The following is a 19,547-nucleotide window of genomic DNA, read 5'->3' as shown; positions in this document are numbered from 1 at the left end:
CATTCTGATGACTTTGTAACTGTTTTGAGCTCCTTAAGGGTAGGAATCATTTTTAAAAGGGTCTTTTGTTAAGTTTTATTTCTATTTTTTTTCTGAAGAGTTTTTAAAAATCCATGTCTTTGGGGCCAGGCACCTAAAAGCTGGTGGTTAGAACATAGTAGGTATTCAATTTATTGTCTGAATTATTTTGATTTCACATAGAGGTATCTCTATGTTAGTAATAGTTACTCATGGTTAAAGTATGTTTACTAAAGGATGTGTAGATTCTTTGATAGTCACCTTTTAAGAAAAAGATTTCAAATGAGGCCCATTTTCACTTAAGATTCACTAAATGACCTATAAATGGTTTTCTAATCCACTACTGGGCTTCCTGGGTGGCGCAGTGGTAAGAAATCCACCTGCCAACGCAGGAGACGCAAGCAACGTGGGTTTGATTGCTGGGTCAGGAAGATCCCCTGGAGAAGGAAATGGCAACCCAGTCCAGTATTCTTGCCTGGAATATCCCATGGACAGGGGAGCCTGGTGGGCTACAGTCCACAGGATGGCAAAGAGTGATACACGACTGAGTGACTGAGTACACCATTAAATATTGAGCATCAGCTTTGGGCAAATCAGTGTCCTAGGAAGTGGAGAGAAAAATTCATACAAAATTATGGGAATTATCAAGGAACTTAGAGCATAGCTGGTACAAAAGAAACACAGACAGCAGCTAATGGGACAAAGGTCAAACAGGGTAAACCCTGGAGGAGTGGTCCTGACCATAGGCATGACGGGATGCGGTGGGAGAGGAGGAGGAGAGGAACCAGAGCAAAGGCAATGGCGCTGAGTAATTGAAGAAAAGAAAGAAAGGCATCCTGGGGACCTTCCTGGCAGTCCAGTGGTTAAGACTGGTTAAGTTTCAATTCCTGGGGCATGGGTTCAGTCCCTGGTCGGGGTACTAAGATCCCATATGCTGTGGGGCCAAAGGGAAAAAAATAAGGAAGGCAGCCTGGAGGTTTGTACATTGAGTGTCCAGTCAGCATGTTGGGTGCAGCGGGCAGCTAGGAAATCCTTTCTGAATTAAGGGAAACAATCCTTGGGCCGCTCTGTGTGGCCATCTTTCTAGGTCCAGCGATCTTTAGATGTTTTGCTTCTTACCATCTTCACTCCGGAGTGAGTTAGAACCAAGTGAGTCTAGGACACTCAGAGATGAAACAGCTTTCTTCTGATTTTTTTCTTTACAAAGCTATTTGTTGTCTCTGCCTAGGGTCATGCCATGCATCAAGCATCCCAATTTTACCTTGATTCTTTTATCATTGGCTGAGATGCCTACAATTTTTCATAGTGACAAGTGTGAAAATTAGAGGTTGTGAGAATCTTACATGCTTCAAGTGTGTTTTCCATAGTAATTTAAGTTAACTAGAGATAAAGGATCTTAGATTCATAGCATTTTGCAGCTGGGATGGCCCTTGTAGTTCATTTCTTTTTCTGCAACTCTGAAAGTAGTCTGGAGGCCACTGTGGTGGGGGGTGGGGTGGGGAAGATGATTTGAGCTGTCCTTCTTCTCTAATGTTTCTGAAACTGGAATGAGCTTTCTTCTCCCCCTCACCCTCAACCCTGAATCACCTAACATGTGGGCTCGTAGTTCCCTGACCAGGGATTGAACCCATGTCCCCTGCATTGAAAGCACAGAGTCTTAACCACTGTATTACCAGGGAAGTCCCTGGAATGAGCTTTATTCCTATTATTGCTTTTCCATTGAACATAGTTCTAACTAATGATGTCAACAGGCTCTGTTGGCTGGGTGATTTCAAAGGGCTTCTCCTTCTGAAAGTTTTTGATGCTCAGTCGTGTCTGACTCTTTTGCAACCCTATGGACTGTAGCCTGCCAGGCTCCTCTGTCCATCAGGTTTCCCAGGCAAGAGTACTGAAGTGGGTTGCCATTCCCTTCTCCAGGGGATCTTCCCAACCCAGGGATCGAACTGGGGTCTCCTGCATTGTAGGTGGCTTCTTTACTGTCTCAGCTACCAGGGAAATCCAAGAGTCACTACTACACATAATGCTATATACCGGTTCAAGAAGAAATCAGCTGTTAGACCTTTTCTTGATCCTTCTAGAAAAACAGTCAGTGAGGACAGTTTCATGAAAATCTTCCCTGAAACAACATTGTGATTTCAAAGTAGTAAACCCATGGCCTCCAAAGGGATGTCATCACGCTAAATTGCTAAGTAATAGGCTTTCATGTTATGCTAATGAGGGTTCATTGAGGCTCTGGGGTTTCCCATCCATTTTTAAGGACTGTGCCCCCCCATCACATAGGGATACTATGTGACTGATAACTCCAAAAGGAAATAGACCTGTTTTTTTTTTTTTTTTTATCTTGCCATGCTGTGTGACATATGGGACCTTATTTCCTGACCAGGGATCAAACCCAGGCCCCCTGCAATGGAAGCACGGAGTCTTAATCACTAGATTGCCAGGGCAGTCCCTGGGAAACATACTTGGGAACAGCACAGGATCAGACAGTGTTTTGGACTTGCCTGTATTGTCTCCAGGCCATTCCTCTGAATGTCTTCAGAGTGAGATAATGATTTTCCTCTAGGAAAGAGAACTTTGGGAAAGTGGGTAGGGTTGCCTGGCTGAGCAAGTAATGGCCCATCTGGGCAGAAGTTGTCTTACCCATCAGAAGGTGGGTAACTATTCTCAGGCATAAGAGTAAACCCTTGAAAAAAGAAAAAGAAAGAAAAAAAAAAAAAAACACCAGTGTTAGTTAGACCAGGTTTTGCCTTCCATCAAGGCGGGAACCGCCCTCACTGTCCCTCCTAAAAAAAAGAAAAAAAAAAAAAAAAAAGAGTAAACCCTTAAGTGATAAGATGTCAGCCACAGACCATCACTTAGATCCAGCAGTAACAATTGAAACGCACTTAAAATTCAATCTAGCAAGTGACCTTTAGCTGTTGGGCTCTTTGATGCCATTTGTCTTCAGGGTCAATAGCGACATTTCCAGTTTCTCTGGCATTCTGAATAGACGTCTTGTCAGTTACTCTGACGGGGTAGGAGATCTGCAGGGGTAAAACATAGACAGCATGTTAACTGGATTCATTTTAGTCTGTACTCTCGAGAGAGGTCCTGCAGTGTTACGTTTAACCTATGTTTCATTTCAACCATTCATCTCAGGTACCTTAGGTACCCGGAATAGGAATAAACAATATTTTCTCTTGCAGGGATGATGTGAGAATTGGTGTTTTGAAGTCACATTTTGTTGTTGTTGTTTAGTCGCTAAGTCGTGTCCTACTCTTCAGCCACCCTATGGACTGGAGCCCTCCAGGCTCCTCTGTCCATGGAATTCTCCAGGCAAGAACACTGGAGTGCGGAGGGGCCAGCGGCAGTGGGCCCGGAGCGAGCAGGGTGCGGCGGCCTCCCCGTCCCCATTCACCGGTGGCTATCGGTGGCAGCGGGCAGCGTGTCAGGCAGAGAGAGCCATCAGCAGGTGCGCGACAGGGGAACGTGGCTTAAGAAACTAACCACAGCCAAGTGCCTCTGCTTTGTTCTGCTGGCCGCAGATTTTATGGAAACCCTGGTACGAATGGCATGTATTCAGTGCAATAAAGAACATCTTCAAATGGCAGTTCAGAATAGTGACGGTAGAATAAGCCCTCCTGTTCCTTCTGTCACTTGTCTGTCTGAGTCTTTACCAGCCCAGAGCACAGATGGCAGTGTCCCAGAAGCTCAGGCAGCGCTAGACTCTACATCTTCGTCTATGTAGCTAAGCCCTGTATCACAGCAGTCACTTTTATCAGAATCTGTGGTGTCTTCCCAAGTGGACAGTACATCTTTGGACAAAGCAATACTGAAAACAGAAGACCTGCAAACTTCAGTATCAGAAACGGCATAGCAGCCCTCTGAAGAGCAAAGCCAAGTCTCTTGAAAAACTAAAACAGAAATAGGATCTTTGTTTCATGTGCAGGAAGAAAGTGGGACTTACTGGGTTTGAATGCCAGCGTGGAAATGTTTACTGCGGTATACACCATTACTCAGATGTGCACAACTGCTCTTACAATTTCAAAACTGATGGCTGCTGAGAAAATCAGAAAAGAAAATCCAGTAGTTGTTGATGAAAAGATCCAGAAGATTTGAACTGCTGGAATACAAAATCCTTTGATTATCTGCAAACTAAAAACTGACAAGGTTTTTTTCCCTAGTCCTTGGGAACGTAGAGCAATGTATCTTGCATAGACCTTTAATCATGCATGTCATCAGAAGAATAGATTTTTGTTTTGAAAAGTACTCTGAACATTTATTTCCAATGCAGTTTCTGTGGCTGAAAAGACTTAAGTAAACTCTGCGAGTATTATCCTTTTAAGATCATTTTAATTTTCGTTGAGTGCAGAGGGCTTTTATAAGAAACGTGGAGAAATTTTGGAGGGCTGTGATTTTTCCCAGTGTTAAACATGCATGCTTTAGTCTTGCAGTTTATTTTCTCATTGTGTATAGCTTTTCTCTGCAGCATAATTTCTGTCTTGATAATGCCCTTTAGGGCACAGCTAGTTATCAGTAACTGAATATATATTAACCATTATGGCTGCTTCTGATTTTCACTGACAAAGGTTATACATATGTTAGCATATAGTTTCTTTGCACCTACTATTTATGTCTGAATCATTTGTCACAGGAGAGTGTGTGTTGATACAATTTTAGTGAAGTTGCTCAGTTGTGTTTGACTCTTTGAGATCCCATGGACTGTAGCCTACCAGGCTCCTCCATCCATGGAATTTTCAAGGCAGGAATACTGGAGTGGGTTGCCATTTCCTTCTCCAGGGGATCTTCCCGAACCAAGGATTGAACCCAGGTCTCCTGCATTGCAGGCAGACGCTTTACCGTCTGAGCCACCAGGGATGCAATTCTAAGTTTGTGTGTTTTTAAATTTTTTTGAGCGAGGGTAGGAAAAGATGTACGCATTTCATTGCTGACTGCAGGTTTCTTTTAAGATTATGTTCATCGGTCTGTGTGTATACAATATGAAGAATGATCTGAAATAATTGTGCTGTATTTATATTTATCCACTGTCTTCGATTAAATAAAAAGGAAAACCATAAAAAGAAAAAAAAAAAAACACAAAACACTGAAGTGGGTTGCCATTCCCTCTTCCAGGGGATCTTCCCAACCCAGGGATCAAACCCAGGTCTCCTGTGGCTCCTGCATTGCAGGCAGATTCTTTACCATTGAGCCACCAGGGAAAGCCCCTAGCTACCTGTTTTAAGTTGAGACATTAGGTTGTCTTTGCACTATATGGAATTCTAGCCACTGGGTAGCATTTCAGAGAACAGACTTAAAGTTCTGCAATCTTAAAGGTGGCAGAGATTCTGAAGATAATCCAGCACACCCTCTGGTGTTTCCGTGTATCCCTGGTCGACCTTCCTTCCCTCACTGCCTAATCACATGCCCCTTCTCCAGGTGGGAGAATCTGCTTGTCAGTATTCGTACAGATGGATAGAGGAAGGCAGAGTAAGGTGGCTTGTGAATAGTCCCTTGCTGTGGGAGATCCAGTCCTTCCAACCACCTGCTGGAGTAATAAAATGTTATATCTCTGAATCCCTGTTTCATTAATGATGGACATTCTTTTCCATCTTCGAGAGACATAACTGCTATGAATGAAACTGTGAGTCGCTCAGTCGTGTCTGGCCCTTTGCCACCCGATGAACTGTAGCCCGCCAGGCTCGCCTGTCCATGGAATTCCCCAGGCAAGAATACTGGAGTGGGAAGTCATTTCCTTCTCCAGGGGATCTTCTCAATCCAGGGGTTGAACCCGGGTCTCCAAATTGCAGGCAGATTCTTTATTGTCTGAACCACCAGGGAAGCCCAAATTCTACTAGGCTGTTCCTTATAAGAGCAGAGATATGTTTGTAATTTCTATCCCTCTGCCCTTTGAAATAACACAGAATAAGTCAATCCCTCTTTCAGAAAGTGCATTGGGGTTTAGGATCTGCCTAGTTGCATTTAAATTCTCCCCATGTGGCTGACTTTTACTTCATGCTTACGCATGCAGACTAGTATTCAGTGCAGAAAGGCAAAAATACTTGTTAAATATTAACTAGTAAGCAGGCATCATTGACTCAATGGACATGAGTTTGAGCAAACTCCGGGAGATGGTGAAAGACAGGGGATCCTGGTGTGCTGCAGCCCATGGGGTCTCAAAGAGTCAGACATGAGCGACTGAACAACAAAAAAGTATTTGACAGTGAAGATAACCTCATTCCTTATTCAAGGTAGCTTCTCTGGCACAAGAAAGACAATTTTTTTGTTTGTTCATTTGTTTTGGGTGCAGCCCTCTATCTGAATGCCTCCTGATCACAACTGCCTGAGTCAAATAGTGTGAAAGTTTCAATGTTTAAAGGGTTGATCTGTAAAAAGGGAAAATAATGAAAGTAAAACTTTTTTCATGTTTGAATTTTCACTGCTAATACAGGAACACACTGTACTGTTGGATCATGGAGTTTTTGGGTTTTTTTTTTTTTTTTATTACAAATAGAAGTAATCAATAGGTTTTGAGTGATTGCCTACTCTGCAAGTGGAAAACTTCATGATACCATGCAACAGTTGAACTTGGGGTGAGATGGGAAGTTTGGAGTTATGCTATAAGAGCTCAAGGTCAGGAGCCGCTTTCTCGTGTTTCCATTTCTCAGCCCCTCACTATTTCCAGAAACCCAGGATGGGAATAAAAGTATTAAGATTTTGCAACTTTTGCCGTTGTTTTCTCAAAGGCTTCAGTCCCTTACTGCCCTGATGTGAAATAGAAACACAGCTCATTTGAAAGAGAGATCAACCCTGTCCTGGAGGAGAAATGACGGTCAGGACAGAGGGAAAAAAAAAATCTAAATGGGCTGCCTAAGCAGGCAAGGAAATAAGCCTGTTTTAAATCTCAAACACGCAATGTCTTAGACAAGCTGGAGCCTGGGAGAAGCTGGGTTTATTCCTAGATCTGCCACGAGGAGATTTGATGCCCTAGCTTTTATAAAGGGGACTTCATTAATTTGGTTTTTCACTGGTGATATTATTTGGTAAACAACCTTGGGGTCCCTTAATGGAGCTCTGATAAAAAGTTTATAGATGAAAAAATATAAAGGCATTGTCCTACCCTGCCTTCCCCAGAGAATGTAAGTACAGCATTTCCATCCACAGGCTGTTTTGGTAGAACTCGGTGTGTGAGTCCCCCCAGTGAGTCTCCGGGTGGATAAAGCATACTTCTACATTATCTCTTTGAAAGTGGAGTGGGACACAACCTCTGCTAGCTATTTCTTTTTTTTCCCCCTTGGTGAGCCATTCTATTAATACCAATCAAATCGAGAAAATGATCAAATGAAATTGCATTTTGAGCATCATAAGCTGTGTAATGTCTATTCTGTTAAATTGGGACCTATAATTGCTTCTCTACTGAAAAGATACAACAAAGACAGCAATCATGCCATGTCATTATCCCGGACTAGAAAACCGGCCTTTGCTGGGAGGACTTCAAAGCCCTGTGGTTCTCGAATTGCATTTGGCTGCTATTGTTGAAGCTCGGGCAATCTTGATTAGGTGTTTACACTGAGGTAAGGCGCAGAGCAGAGCGCCTGAGTGCCTGGGTCTAGAGCCATTAAAAAATTGTACATTATGTTCCTGGCTTTGAAGTGAGGGTTTGTATGTAGGAGAGCAACTCAGATTGAGTACAGCTGAGCTAGATTGGGCTGGCTACGTCTGTCTCAAAGAAACTCATCAGGTTCTTAGGGAATCGGCACCACAAAACAAGTTGATGCTTTACCGAGAGCCCTATGTGAATCCCCATGTACCCACAGAGACACACACTGAAACATGTTTAAATACAATATCACTGTGAGGTTGTGCAGTCGCCGGGGGTTTGGGTCCTTTCCCCACTTTCTATTGTTTTCTATTAATAACCTTGTGTTTAGTTGTTGTGGGGGAGTCTCGTGTGAATGTATTAGGTTCCTTGTTATTCTCATTCCTTGATGGTATTTATGATATATGACGAGCATATATCCAGATTAAAATCAGCAAGAGGGTCCTATTTTTCCGAAGCTGCTGTTTGCTTAGCACCATCCCAGCACGTCTGTTATTGAATCCCTCTCTTAGGAGCATAATCAGTGGACTCAGTGCATCTCTTGGTGAACCTGGCTGATGAGTGATGTGCAATGTTGACTCTGTCGTGTCTCTAAGCCATATTGCTCTGTGTCAGTTTGTACCTGCTAAGGTCAGCACTGCTGCTGCCTATATTACGTATCCTCTTCTGTGACCGCCAGGGACGTCAGGCTGTTGGGCTCCGACGAGGGTGTTTAGCACAGTTGTTTGAAGTTTGAATTATCTGGGCATTTGTGATAACTATTCAGCTATTTAGAGACAAAACACCTGAAATGTTTTGGCTCTGCTGCTGGCCACTTTCTCTATCCTCTAGAACAGGGAGTCCCTAACCTCTGGGATCTGTGGTGGAGCTGATGTGATAATAATAGACCTAAAGTGCACAATAAATGTAATGCTTAAATCATCCTGAAATCATCCACCATCTGGAAAAAAATGTCTTCCACGAAACCAATTCCTGGTGCCAAAAAGGTTGGGAACTGCTGCCATAGATCACTTCATTATGTATTTAGCATGCATCCACTCAGTGAGATACGGATGACACTGAGATCTCTGAATATATTAATTTTACATTCAATTTCTGTATAGGACTCGAGCTTTTTACAGCCCCACATGAATTATGCCAGTCATCTACTTAAAGACCCTTCAGTGCACTTCCTTTGCCCTTAACCTGTAAAAGGTTAATCAGGGCCCACATCCTCTACACTCAGCCTCTCCTCCCTGCTCTCATTGTTTCACTAAGTTTTGTCCGACTCTGTGATCCCATGGACTGCAGCACACCAGGCCTCCCTGTCCTTCACTATCTCCCAGAGTTTGCTCAAACTCATGTCCATTGAGTCGGTGATGCCATCCAACCATCTCATCCTCTGTCGCCCCCTTCTCCTCCTGCCCCCAGTCTTTCCCAGCATCAGGGTCTTTTCCAATGAGTCAGGTCTTTGCATCAGGTGGCCAGAGTATTGGAGCTTCAGCTTTAGGATCAGTCCTTCCAGTGAATATTCAAGATTAATTTCCTTTAGGATTGACTGGTTTGATCTCCTTGCTGTCCAAGGGATACTTGGGAGTCTTCTCCAGCACCACACTCCAAAAGCATCAGTTCTTTAGCGCTCAAGCCTTCTTTATGGTCCAACTCTCACATCCATACATGACTTATGGAAAAACCATAGCTTTAACTCTACAGACTTTTGTCCACAAAGTGATATCTGTACTTATTAACATGCTGTCTATGTTTGTCATAGCTTTCTTTCCAAGAGCAATCATCTTTTAACTTCATGGCTGCAGTCACCATCTGCAGTGATTTTGGAGCCCAAGAAAATAAAATTTCTCACTGCTTCCACTTTTCCCCCTTCTATTTGTCATAAAGTGATGGGACCATGATCTTCATTTTTTGAATGTTGAGTTTTAAGTTTTCATTCTCCTCTTTCACCTTCATCAGAGGCTCTTTAGCTCCTCTTTGTTTTCTGCCTCTTTAGTTCCTCCTGCTCTCTTTAGACTGTATGTTTTCAGGTCTGTCTTTGGGCCACATGCTCTGGGGCCAGGCCATTCTTTGCCTGGAAACTCCTCTTCACCTTACTTATTCTGACCAGTCCCATTCACTGGTCTACTCTTGGCCAAAATATAACTTCCTCCGGGAAACCTTCCCTGATACCCCCAGGGGGTTATAACAGATGTTCCTGAGCTCACCGCCTTAGCGCTCTGTCCTTTTCTGCGTGTGATGAGTTTCACCCTGGCTGTTAGGTTTGTCTCGCCTCTGGATTTTAAGTCCCACAAGGGCAGGAAAAGGAGGGACTCTGCCGGGCTGTGCAGCTGCAGGGGCACTACTCCCATGAGCTGTGTGGTGACTCTGGATATGCCTGGCACATACGTGCTCAGTAAAGGTTACCAAGTGAGAAGATTCATCTACATTGCTCACTGGTTGCTCCATTTACATCAGAACATATCTAATCTGTTGTTTCTCTGCCTGGATTTGTGGTTTCGATTAAAGCCAGGTGGGGACTGTCAGCACTACAAGGCAGAAGCTAGGATCTCTTGTCTGTTCTTTCCCTTGCTGGCTTGGCTCCAGGCCTATTAGCCCTTCCTCTCTTCAGCCCTTTGCATTTGCTGTTTCCTCTCCCAAGAAATCTCTTCTCTCCTACCCTCGTGACCTGTCTACAATGGTAACCCCACCCCCAGCATTCCCTGTCCCCGCTCTGCCTCCTTGCTCTCCTCACCACTTACATCACCTGCTAATGTGCTGGTTATCTGTTTCGTCTATTGTCTGTCTCCTCCTAATAGGAAGTTGGCCCTTATTTTTGTCAGTTTTATTCACTGATGTATTCCAAGCACTTGGGACAAAGCCCGGCACAAAAGAAGCTCTTAATAATTGTATGCAAATGAATGAAGCCAACAACCATTTTCAAGAATTCGAAAGAGATTTTTAGGAATGTGGCATGAAATGTAAGTGAGGGTTGATTAGCAACCTGAACTCCCTGTGACACAGCTAAGGATATGTAAGTGTGACCTCTGGACGGTCACAGGATTCAAACTGCTCCGTGACCAAAACCCTTCAGTGATTCCACGTCGCATAAAGGAGAGGCCTAACTCTTCAGCACGGTAGTTCTAAAACTTGAGCACGTGTCAGAATCACTTGAAGGGCTTGTTAAAACACAGATGCGGGGACTTCCCTAGTTGTGCAGTGGTTAAGAATCTTCCTTGCAAAGCAGAGGACTTGTGTTTGATCCCTTGTCAGGGAACTAAGACCCCACGTGATGCACAGCATCTATGCCTGCCTGCCACAACTAAGACCTGATGCAGCCAAATAAATAAACCTTTTTTTTTTTTTAAACAAAACACGGATGTAGGGAATTCCCTGGTGGTCCAGTGGTTACAACCCAGTGCCTTCACTGCCAGGGTACGGGTTCAGTTCCCTAATCAGGGAACTAAGATCCCACATACCTCACAGCACAGCCAAAACAGCCCCTAAACCAAAACAAAAACACAAATGTAAAGACCTCACCCTGGTGTTTCCAGAGATCTGGGCTGGGGCCTGAGAGTTTGCATTTCTAATGAGTTCCCAGTGTGCAGTTCTAATGGTCCTGATGCTGCTGGTCAGGGACCATATTCTGAGAGTTCTTCCTTTAAAATGACACGTAAAGGCCCATGTGAAAGGCCAAGCCCATTTCTGTAGCCTAAACATGGACCTCCATCCTCACAATCCAGTCATCCACAATACAATCTAGTCCTCCTCCTTCACTAACTCACGTGATTCAGTAACACTCTCCAGTCCTTTCTTAAGATAGCCTAACTTAAGCCTATAGGCAAACACTCATATTATGCCTTGATATGTCTGTTTCCACTAGTTGAGTTATGTGTTTACCAAGAGTCTTTTACTTGTTTATTCCTATTGTATATGCTGTTAAAATTATAAATTTGATTTAAAGGTCAAATAATCTGGAGAAATCTTGAGTGTGAACAGAGAGTTGTTTTCATGAAAACCGAGTTGAATAATATAGAATGACCCAGTCAAGCAAATGGCAATATCACAACTGGGTGAAGTATGTGTCTGTGTGTGTAAAAGACTAGGGGACACAGTCACAAAAATCTAGAAAGGTTATGTTCTTAGATTGTTTCTCAGCACTTGCTAAGTTTTTATTAATACTTTGCTTTCAAGAAATCAGAAGTGGAAACCATAGATCTTTCAAACTGATGTGAGAAAGATGTTGCAAAACTCCAGTCCATAGAATATCCACTGACAGGAAGACCAGGCCCCTTAGTGGGAAAAACAAATTTGTGAGTTAATGTGTATTTATACACTTAGAGTGAAAGTAAGTTATTTTACGTCACTTGTCATATCTGCTTTAACCACCTGACTTGATTGACTGACTGACTGCCACCTGACCAGCACCAGAGTGGTTCCTCCTAGACTCACAGGTCTCCACTTAGCAGTGTCCTCTCGTGACCTCTTAGCACCCCACGTGCTCCCTTTGCCTGAGGTCTCTTTGCTGCCCGCCTCCACCTGTTACCTTCTACTTCTCCCTAAAGACTCAGTTCAATGACCACCTCTTCCATGAAGCCCCCTCTGACTTCCCCAGACAGACTTGGGCATTTTGTTTCTGGGTTCTTTTGGGGCCACATGTGTCTCTAGGACAGCAGTTATCACTTGGTCCGGTTTACATGTCTGCTTCCTGCTTGGCCAGAAGCTCCTAAGGAGCCTGTTCTCTGACAGAGGCAAATATGACCACAGAAACGTGGCATCTGGTAAAGAGGCAGAGGATGGTGCCCGTCACCATGGCTCTCGACTCTACTGCAGAACGGGGCATTGTGGCCCGGGTAAGAGAGCACAGAATTATTGCATTCTCCAGGCACATTATCATTATTATTTTTTAATTGGAGGATAATTGCTTCACACTATTGTTTCCATTTCTGTTGTACAGCAAAGTGAATCAGCTACACGTGTACATACGTCTCCTCCCTCTTGAACCTCCCACCCCATTCCACTCCTCTAGGTCATCACAGAGTACTTTGATGAGCCCCCTGTGCGATATACCAGCTTCCACTGGCTCTCTGTTTTACATATGGTAGTGTATATATGTCAGTGCTACTTTCTCAGTTCACCCCACCCTCCTCTTGCCCCTTCTGTGTCCACATGTCTGTTTTCTATGTCTGCATCTCTATTCCTGCAAATAGTCCAGACACGTTTTTTGAAAGTTATCCTTAGACATGATTAATTCTGTTAAAGTTCTGGTTTTTGAAAGGGCGTGTTTCAGTTATGAGGAAAGTTGTCTCTTCACGGGTCCCTCCTCAGTAATGCTGAATTAATGAAGTGTCACTCTACAGATCAGACAAATAAGTGCTGACTAGCGCATACAAGAAAGATGCTTTAAGAAACGTCTTGTATTGAAAAACCATAAAGTTCAATTTAAATTATGCTGTTATAAGTAAGTGCTCTTGTTGTGGTTGCATAGGGCAAAATTTAAAAAAAATCTATCAATGAACATACACAGAGTACCTACTCTATAGAAGAATATTTTTTTGTCAGTATGAGACGTGGGACTCAAAGATACCACCAAACTGGAAGAATTCTGTAAAAAAGCATTCTGTGTTTCTGACCAAATATAATTAGAAAAAGATGATCATAATTTAAATAAAGGTAAAGTTTAATTTTATAGACAACCAAAGGTTTCTCAAACCATGATATTCAAAACCACAGAAAAATACAACATTATACTTAGATATTAATCTCATCCAATAGGAGACTAAATTCAGATCAAACATTCAGTAATAAATGTAACGTTTATACAAGGCTATATGATTATGCACAGCATTCACATATAACATCTTATTTGGCCATCTAAATAACTCTGGATCTGTAGAAGAAGGTAAACATTCAAGACTTGATTTACTAAAGGTAGTAACTGGCTCTAATAATAATGGGGCTCAAATCTGATCTTTCGATGCCAGATTCCATTATTTAAGTCAGGAGCACGAACTCCTCAGTTTTGAAAAATTTTTTTTCACTTGAGAGTGATAAAATCCTGAATCACCTCCCCTCAAGTATTTAAAAATTACGTTCCTTCATAAAAGATGTAGAAAGTGCTTACTGTGTGCCATACTTTAGGAATTCAGAGATGAGCCAGCCCTTGTCTTCAGGAGCCCAGAGTCATGTAAAGACATACAGACACAAACATTAAATAGTGCAGCGTGGTGTCATGGGTTTTATGGTGGGTGTTCAGGGATGAGTGAAGAACTCAAGAGTGTCTTAAAGGCAGAGGGCTTTGAGCTGAATCTCAAAATGGAGGGTGAGAGTTTCCCAAGGAAACAGGACAGGGGAGGGTAATTCATCAGCCTGGACAGAGGGCCAGGGGAAACGTTGGGTTCAGGGAGCCGTGAGTTCCCAGAGTGTGGCTGGAGCATAGGATGCAGGGAGGCGGGGGGTGACAAAGGACGAGGCTAAACCGGCAGGAAGGGGCCAGGTCACAGAGGGCCTCGAGTACCACCCTGGTTTGAGCCTTATCTTGAAATTAACAGGGACCCTCATTAAGCAGCTGGTTGATACGATCTGATTTGTATCCAAGAAGAACACTTGTGACCGCAGTGGAGAAGTTAGATTTGCAAGAGCTGTGATATGAAATTGCACTTCGAGACCAAAGCGTCAAGTATTCATTAAGTTCCTTGTCACCAAGTATAAATGTTTGAAACATTAACTTAACATTAAGAGGCCAAATGCAACTTTTTAAAGAAATATTGCCAATGAGTACAAGACTATAGGGTCCTGTAATCCCTGGGGCAGTGTTTGATTGATGGGGGGACCTTCAGGAGACAGCCTGGTTAGTGGACAGTCTTTTGGGAGTCACATCATAGAATGGGCTGCTAGAGTCTGTGTGCATGCTAAGTCCATTCAGTCGTGTCCAACTGTGTGATTCTATGGACTGTTGCTTGCCAGGCTCCTCTGACCACGGGATTCTCCAGGCAAGAATACTGGAGTGGGTTGCCATTTCCTTCTCCAGGAGATCTTCCTGACCCAGGGATTGAACGCTTACTGCATCTCATGCATTGGCAGGTGGGTTCTTTTACCACTAGCTCCACCTGGGAAGCTAGGGTCTACAGATGTCATCCTTTTGGCAACATTTTGTTCTTACTCTACCTGAAGTCATATGCTTTTCATTTTCAGACACTGTAGCCTGAAAAAAAAAAAACAAACAAAAAACCATTTAGGGGGACCTGTTTTCAGGGTGGATTCCTTTCCTTTCTCGTGACTTAAGGAATGACCCGTTTAATAACAGCTTCCTTTCACTGAGTGTCTGCCACGTGTCAGGAGCTTTGTATAAATTCTTCCAATAGCCCTCCAAGGCAGAAATGAACCCCCATAACAGATGAAGAAGCTAAGGTTTAAAGAGTCACTTGCTCAGATATCTAGTTAATAGTACTAGCTAGTACATTGAAGAGCCAGCATCCAACCTGTGATAGTCTGACTCCCAAACCATTCTGCTTTGGTTTCATCTCTTCGCCCACTATATTGTGTAGCCCCTTCCAAGGCTGGGGCCAACCAAAGCTCTTTGCCCAGGGCTTACATAGTCTTCTCTTTCTTACCCATTCATGTCTCAAATCATATTGTCTCAGAAAGTGAAAGCTTCCCTAAGCATCTCGTTAAACATCCCAGTTATACCTTTATTAAAGAAAGTTGATTCAATATCCTTTGAGGTGTTGATCCCTACCCAAAATTATTTTGTCAGATGTTTCTCATCAGGTGATTGGATGTAAGTTTCCTGAAGACTGGGCTCTACATCTCTTATTTCCTGTGATATCACTAGCACTGAGGAGAGCATACAGCTGGTGTTCAATAAAGATACGTTTGGTTGAGTGACCTGCTGCCTCAGCAACAGCCTCAAAGATGTGCTGATGTTCAGAACGGGTCGTGGATTCTATGTAAGGACCTTATATTGTTTTGAAGGCCATAGGTAATGGAATAACCTTTCTATATGCACGCCGCAAAGTATCTGTAATTTCTTGGAGAAATTACAAGGGAAAGACAGAATAACATGTATAAAGCACTTCCCGCTGTTTTCTGGGCCCATAATAAATTTCACCTTCATCAGTCTTCAAAGTCACATTTTAGAATCAAGATAGAAAGGTAGCTCACTTTTCAAGAGACAATTTCCTTTAATGGTAGATCATAAATTGACTTAATTCTAGTGAGTTTCAGACAAATACCTCTGACTACTAAACAAGTCATGAATAAAAGCAAGCACTGAATATTCACTAGCTAAGTATTAGCTGACTGTGATACTTAGGTGCCCTCTAGCGTGTGTTGGTTTTTATATCAATTCCTTGCCTTGCACATCATGTGACTGAGATCTTATAATGCATTCTAAAGGTGATTTTTAAATTCCATATATATGCATTAGTATACTGTATTGATCTTTATCTTTCTGGCTTACTCCACTACAATATTGTAAAGTAATTAGCCTCCAACTAATAAAAATAAATGGAAAAAAAATAAAGGTGATTTTTCCAGTGGATTTTAATGTAAGATAAACAGATCTATGAAAAATGGCGAAAAGATCATGGAGAAATCAAATTTAAAAATCAGTGGTTCTACTCTGAGCCATTATTTTCAAGCAGAAGTGCAATTTAGGTGATCCTGAACAATCAGGGAGTATAAAGTTACCAGGGTTCCTACAAAATACTAGATATTACAAACACATAAGCATGGTTCAAAAGACATGATTTCATAAGACATATGAAAAGACATGAAGTGAAGAATTGTGCTCCCACTCTTCTTCTGCCCCATCCTCTACAATTAACCACCTATGTATTCTTTCTCACTATTTTAAAAGCATACCAAGAAAATATGTATATTTTTATTCCTCCCCACTTTTTTTGCACTATATACACTTTTCTACCACTTTAACTTCTGTCTTAGTAACAATAAATCCTGATAGGTTGTCCATAATGGTTCATGGGGAATATCTTATATTTTTTTTTTAAAAGCTATAGAGTTCTCTGGTATATGGACGTACCATAATTTATTACAGATTTCCCAAATAATAGACATCTGGGTACCTTCTAATCTTTCGCTATTAGAAATAAGGATGAAATGAATGATTTTGTACAGGGTTAATTCAAAACTGCACACATATAACAAGGATACAGTCCTGGGAGAGGAAGATGTTGGGTCAAATTTAAAAAATAATAATTACTAACACTTATATAGCATTCACTATAAGCCAGGCATCAAGGTAAGCACTCTCCATATATTAATTCACTTAATCTTTTTAATAGTCCTTTGAGGAAGGAAGGTACTATTATCATCTCCATTTTAAAGATGAGGAAAACTATAGAGGGGTTGCACAGCCTGCCCAAGGTCAGACAGCTCGCAGGGGGCAGTGTTAACCAACCTGGCTTGAAAGCCTATATTCTTGGTCATTATGCGTTGCTTTCTCAGGAGTGTGTGTAGTATTTGTATTTTAAGTGGATATTAGCAACTTGTCCTCCATACTAGTTAGTCCAATTTGTTCTCTAACCAGCTTGACTGTACTTTTTTTTGCCCAGAGGTTAATAAAAAATTGGGAATTTTATTGGTTTAATTATAGATGAAAAATGGAATCCCAATATAGTATTAATTTGCATTTCTCCTAAGTGACCAAAGTTGGATATGTTTTCATATGTTTAATAGCCACATGTATTAATTTTTCTGTGGACTATGTATTTCTATATTTTGTGAATTTTTATATTCACAAAAGATATTGTCTACTGGTCTCTTACTGACTTCTAGGAGCTCTTTGCATATTAGAGCTATTACTTTGTGATATGTATTAGACATATTTTTCTAGTTCTTTATATCTTGATTTTCTTATGCTTTTTTTTCTTGCAGAAGCTTTTGATATTTATATACAGTTTAACCTTGTACAAAGTGAGGGTTGGGGCACTGCCCCTCCATACAGTTGAAAATTCATGTATAACTTTACAGACAGCCCTCCATATCTTCAGTTCTGTAGCTCTGAAGTCAACCAACTAAACACTGTGTAGTACTGTAGTATTTATTTATTTTTAAAAATCCACAAGTAAGTGGACCTGTGCGATCAAACCCATGTTGCTCAAGGGTGAAGTGTAGTCAAATTTATCTGTGTTTTGTAGATTCTGGATTTTGAATAATTTCAAAGTTATATGAGAATTTTCTTGTTTTCCCCCTAGTATTTTACGGTTTAATTTTTTTAAGAGTATAATTTCTTTACAATATTGTGCTAGTTTCTGCTGTACTACAGTATGAATCAGCCATATGTATATAATGGTTTAATTTTTAAAAATTAAATATTTGACCCACTTGGGATTTATCTTGTTATATGATATGGGGTATGTATCCAACTTAATTTTTTCCCAAAAGTCTATCCAGTTGTCTTCTTGGAGAACTCATCATTTCGTCACAGATTTGAGGTCTTGCCTTTATCAAATAATTATGTCTGATCATATATTCTCACACTAATTTGGTCCTAATTCTAGACTTTCTGTTCTATGTGTCTGTAAATGCATTAAACACAACTTTATTATTTAATTATTGAGGGTTTAAATATACTCTGTTATCTAGTGGGGCTACATTCCTTCATGACTCTCTTTTTAAAAAAAAATTGTTTAATTGTATAATTACTTTACAATATTGTGATGGCTTTTGCTGTATCTTTCATGACTCTTAATTTCCAGAGCTTGTGTTATTATTCTTGCCTGTTTTTTATGTGAACTTAATAATTACCTCTTCAACCTTTTTTTTTTAATGGGTTGACATTTTTACTGGGATGTTGTGTTGTGAACTTCTTAGACTTACTTTCAAATCTTCCCAAATAACAATACACTTAAGACCCTGCTTAAGACCCTGTCTGATTCACTGGGCATAGAGACTTGCAACAAAATGATGGGTTTTCTTGGCTGTGTAGTAGTAATTGACATTTATTCATTCACTAAACATCAGAGATCATTTATCCTTTCAATATTTCTAGTTGTAAGATGTTTGTCATCTCTTTCAAAGAAATGAGTAGGGAAAAACAGATTTCCAAATATGAAAACCTTCCAAACCGATGCTGCTTAATCTAAAACAGCCTCCAAACCTGCCACCCCAACTTCTTACCTCACATCCTCAGCCATTGCAAACATCAAGGGCCAATGCGTAGGGACTTACACAATTGTTACTATAGGTTTCTGAAAAACCCTCTATGTTCTTTCTGTGTCATCCAGGGACCAGCACCCTTGGCATCACCTGGGAGTTTGATAGGAATGCAGACTCTTGAGTCTCACTCCAGACCTACTGGATCAAAATCTGTATTTAGACATGTCCTAAGGGGGTTCATAAATACCTCGAAGTTTGAAGGAAAAATGATCAGTGGTTCTTAAAGGGTGGGCTTGGTAGCAGAAATGGTGTCCTCTGCAACTATGTAGAAAAATTCAAATCCTTGGGCCCCACCCTACCCCTAATGAATCAGAAATCCTTGGGTTAGGTCCAGCAGTCTGCTTTAACAAGCTCTCTAGATGATTCTAGAGGAGGAAAGGAAGGACAAGAAGAGGACAAGGGGATGACAGAGAATAAGATGTTTGGATGGCATCACCAACCCAATTAGACATGAGTTTGAGCAAACTTTGGGAAATAGTGAAGGACAGGGAAGCCTGGCGTGCTGCAGACCATGGGTCACAAAGAGCTGGACACAATTGCGCTTCCAAAGTGAAGCATTAGAATTTAGAATTAGAATTGTGAAATTAGAAAAGCAAAATTAGAATTTCAGTTGCTGCAGGCTCAGGAACCAAGACTCGTCGTTTTCCAGGTGATTCCAATGTGAAGCCAAGGATGAGAACCACTGCTCTAGTGTGGAACAATGCTTCTCAAACTTGGCTTCACGTTAGAACCACTGAGGGTCTTTTTTAAAAATATTGATGCTCAGGGTCTCATCCAGAGATGTAAACTGGTCTGGGTAGTGAGA

At 41.6% G+C, this 19,547-nt stretch overlaps 1 protein-coding gene and 1 pseudogene across 3 annotated transcripts in view; one reads left to right on the top strand and one right to left on the bottom strand.

Annotated features, from left to right (window-relative positions):
- Positions 1-19,547, bottom strand: part of JHY (junctional cadherin complex regulator) — a 73,305-nt gene that overhangs the window by 29,530 nt on the left and 24,228 nt on the right. For 2 of the 3 annotated variants that reach the window (XM_061130500.1, XM_061130621.1), the window contains exon 3: positions 2,928-3,041. The exons of the other annotated variant lie outside the window; for it this stretch is intronic. In XM_061130500.1, the coding sequence (XP_060986483.1) occupies positions 2,928-3,041 (114 nt within the window). The remainder of the gene's footprint in view (positions 1-2,927; positions 3,042-19,547) is intronic. 3 annotated transcript variants of the gene reach the window in all.
- LOC133064516 (AN1-type zinc finger protein 6-like) lies at positions 3,130-4,116 on the top strand (annotated as a pseudogene).

Source organism: Dama dama, chromosome 1, assembly GCF_033118175.1.
Source record: "Dama dama isolate Ldn47 chromosome 1, ASM3311817v1, whole genome shotgun sequence".
In the NCBI taxonomy this organism is placed as follows: Eukaryota; Metazoa; Chordata; class Mammalia; order Artiodactyla; family Cervidae; genus Dama; species Dama dama.
Note: the sequence above shows the minus strand (reverse complement) of the source record. Positions and strands in the feature narration are given on the sequence as shown.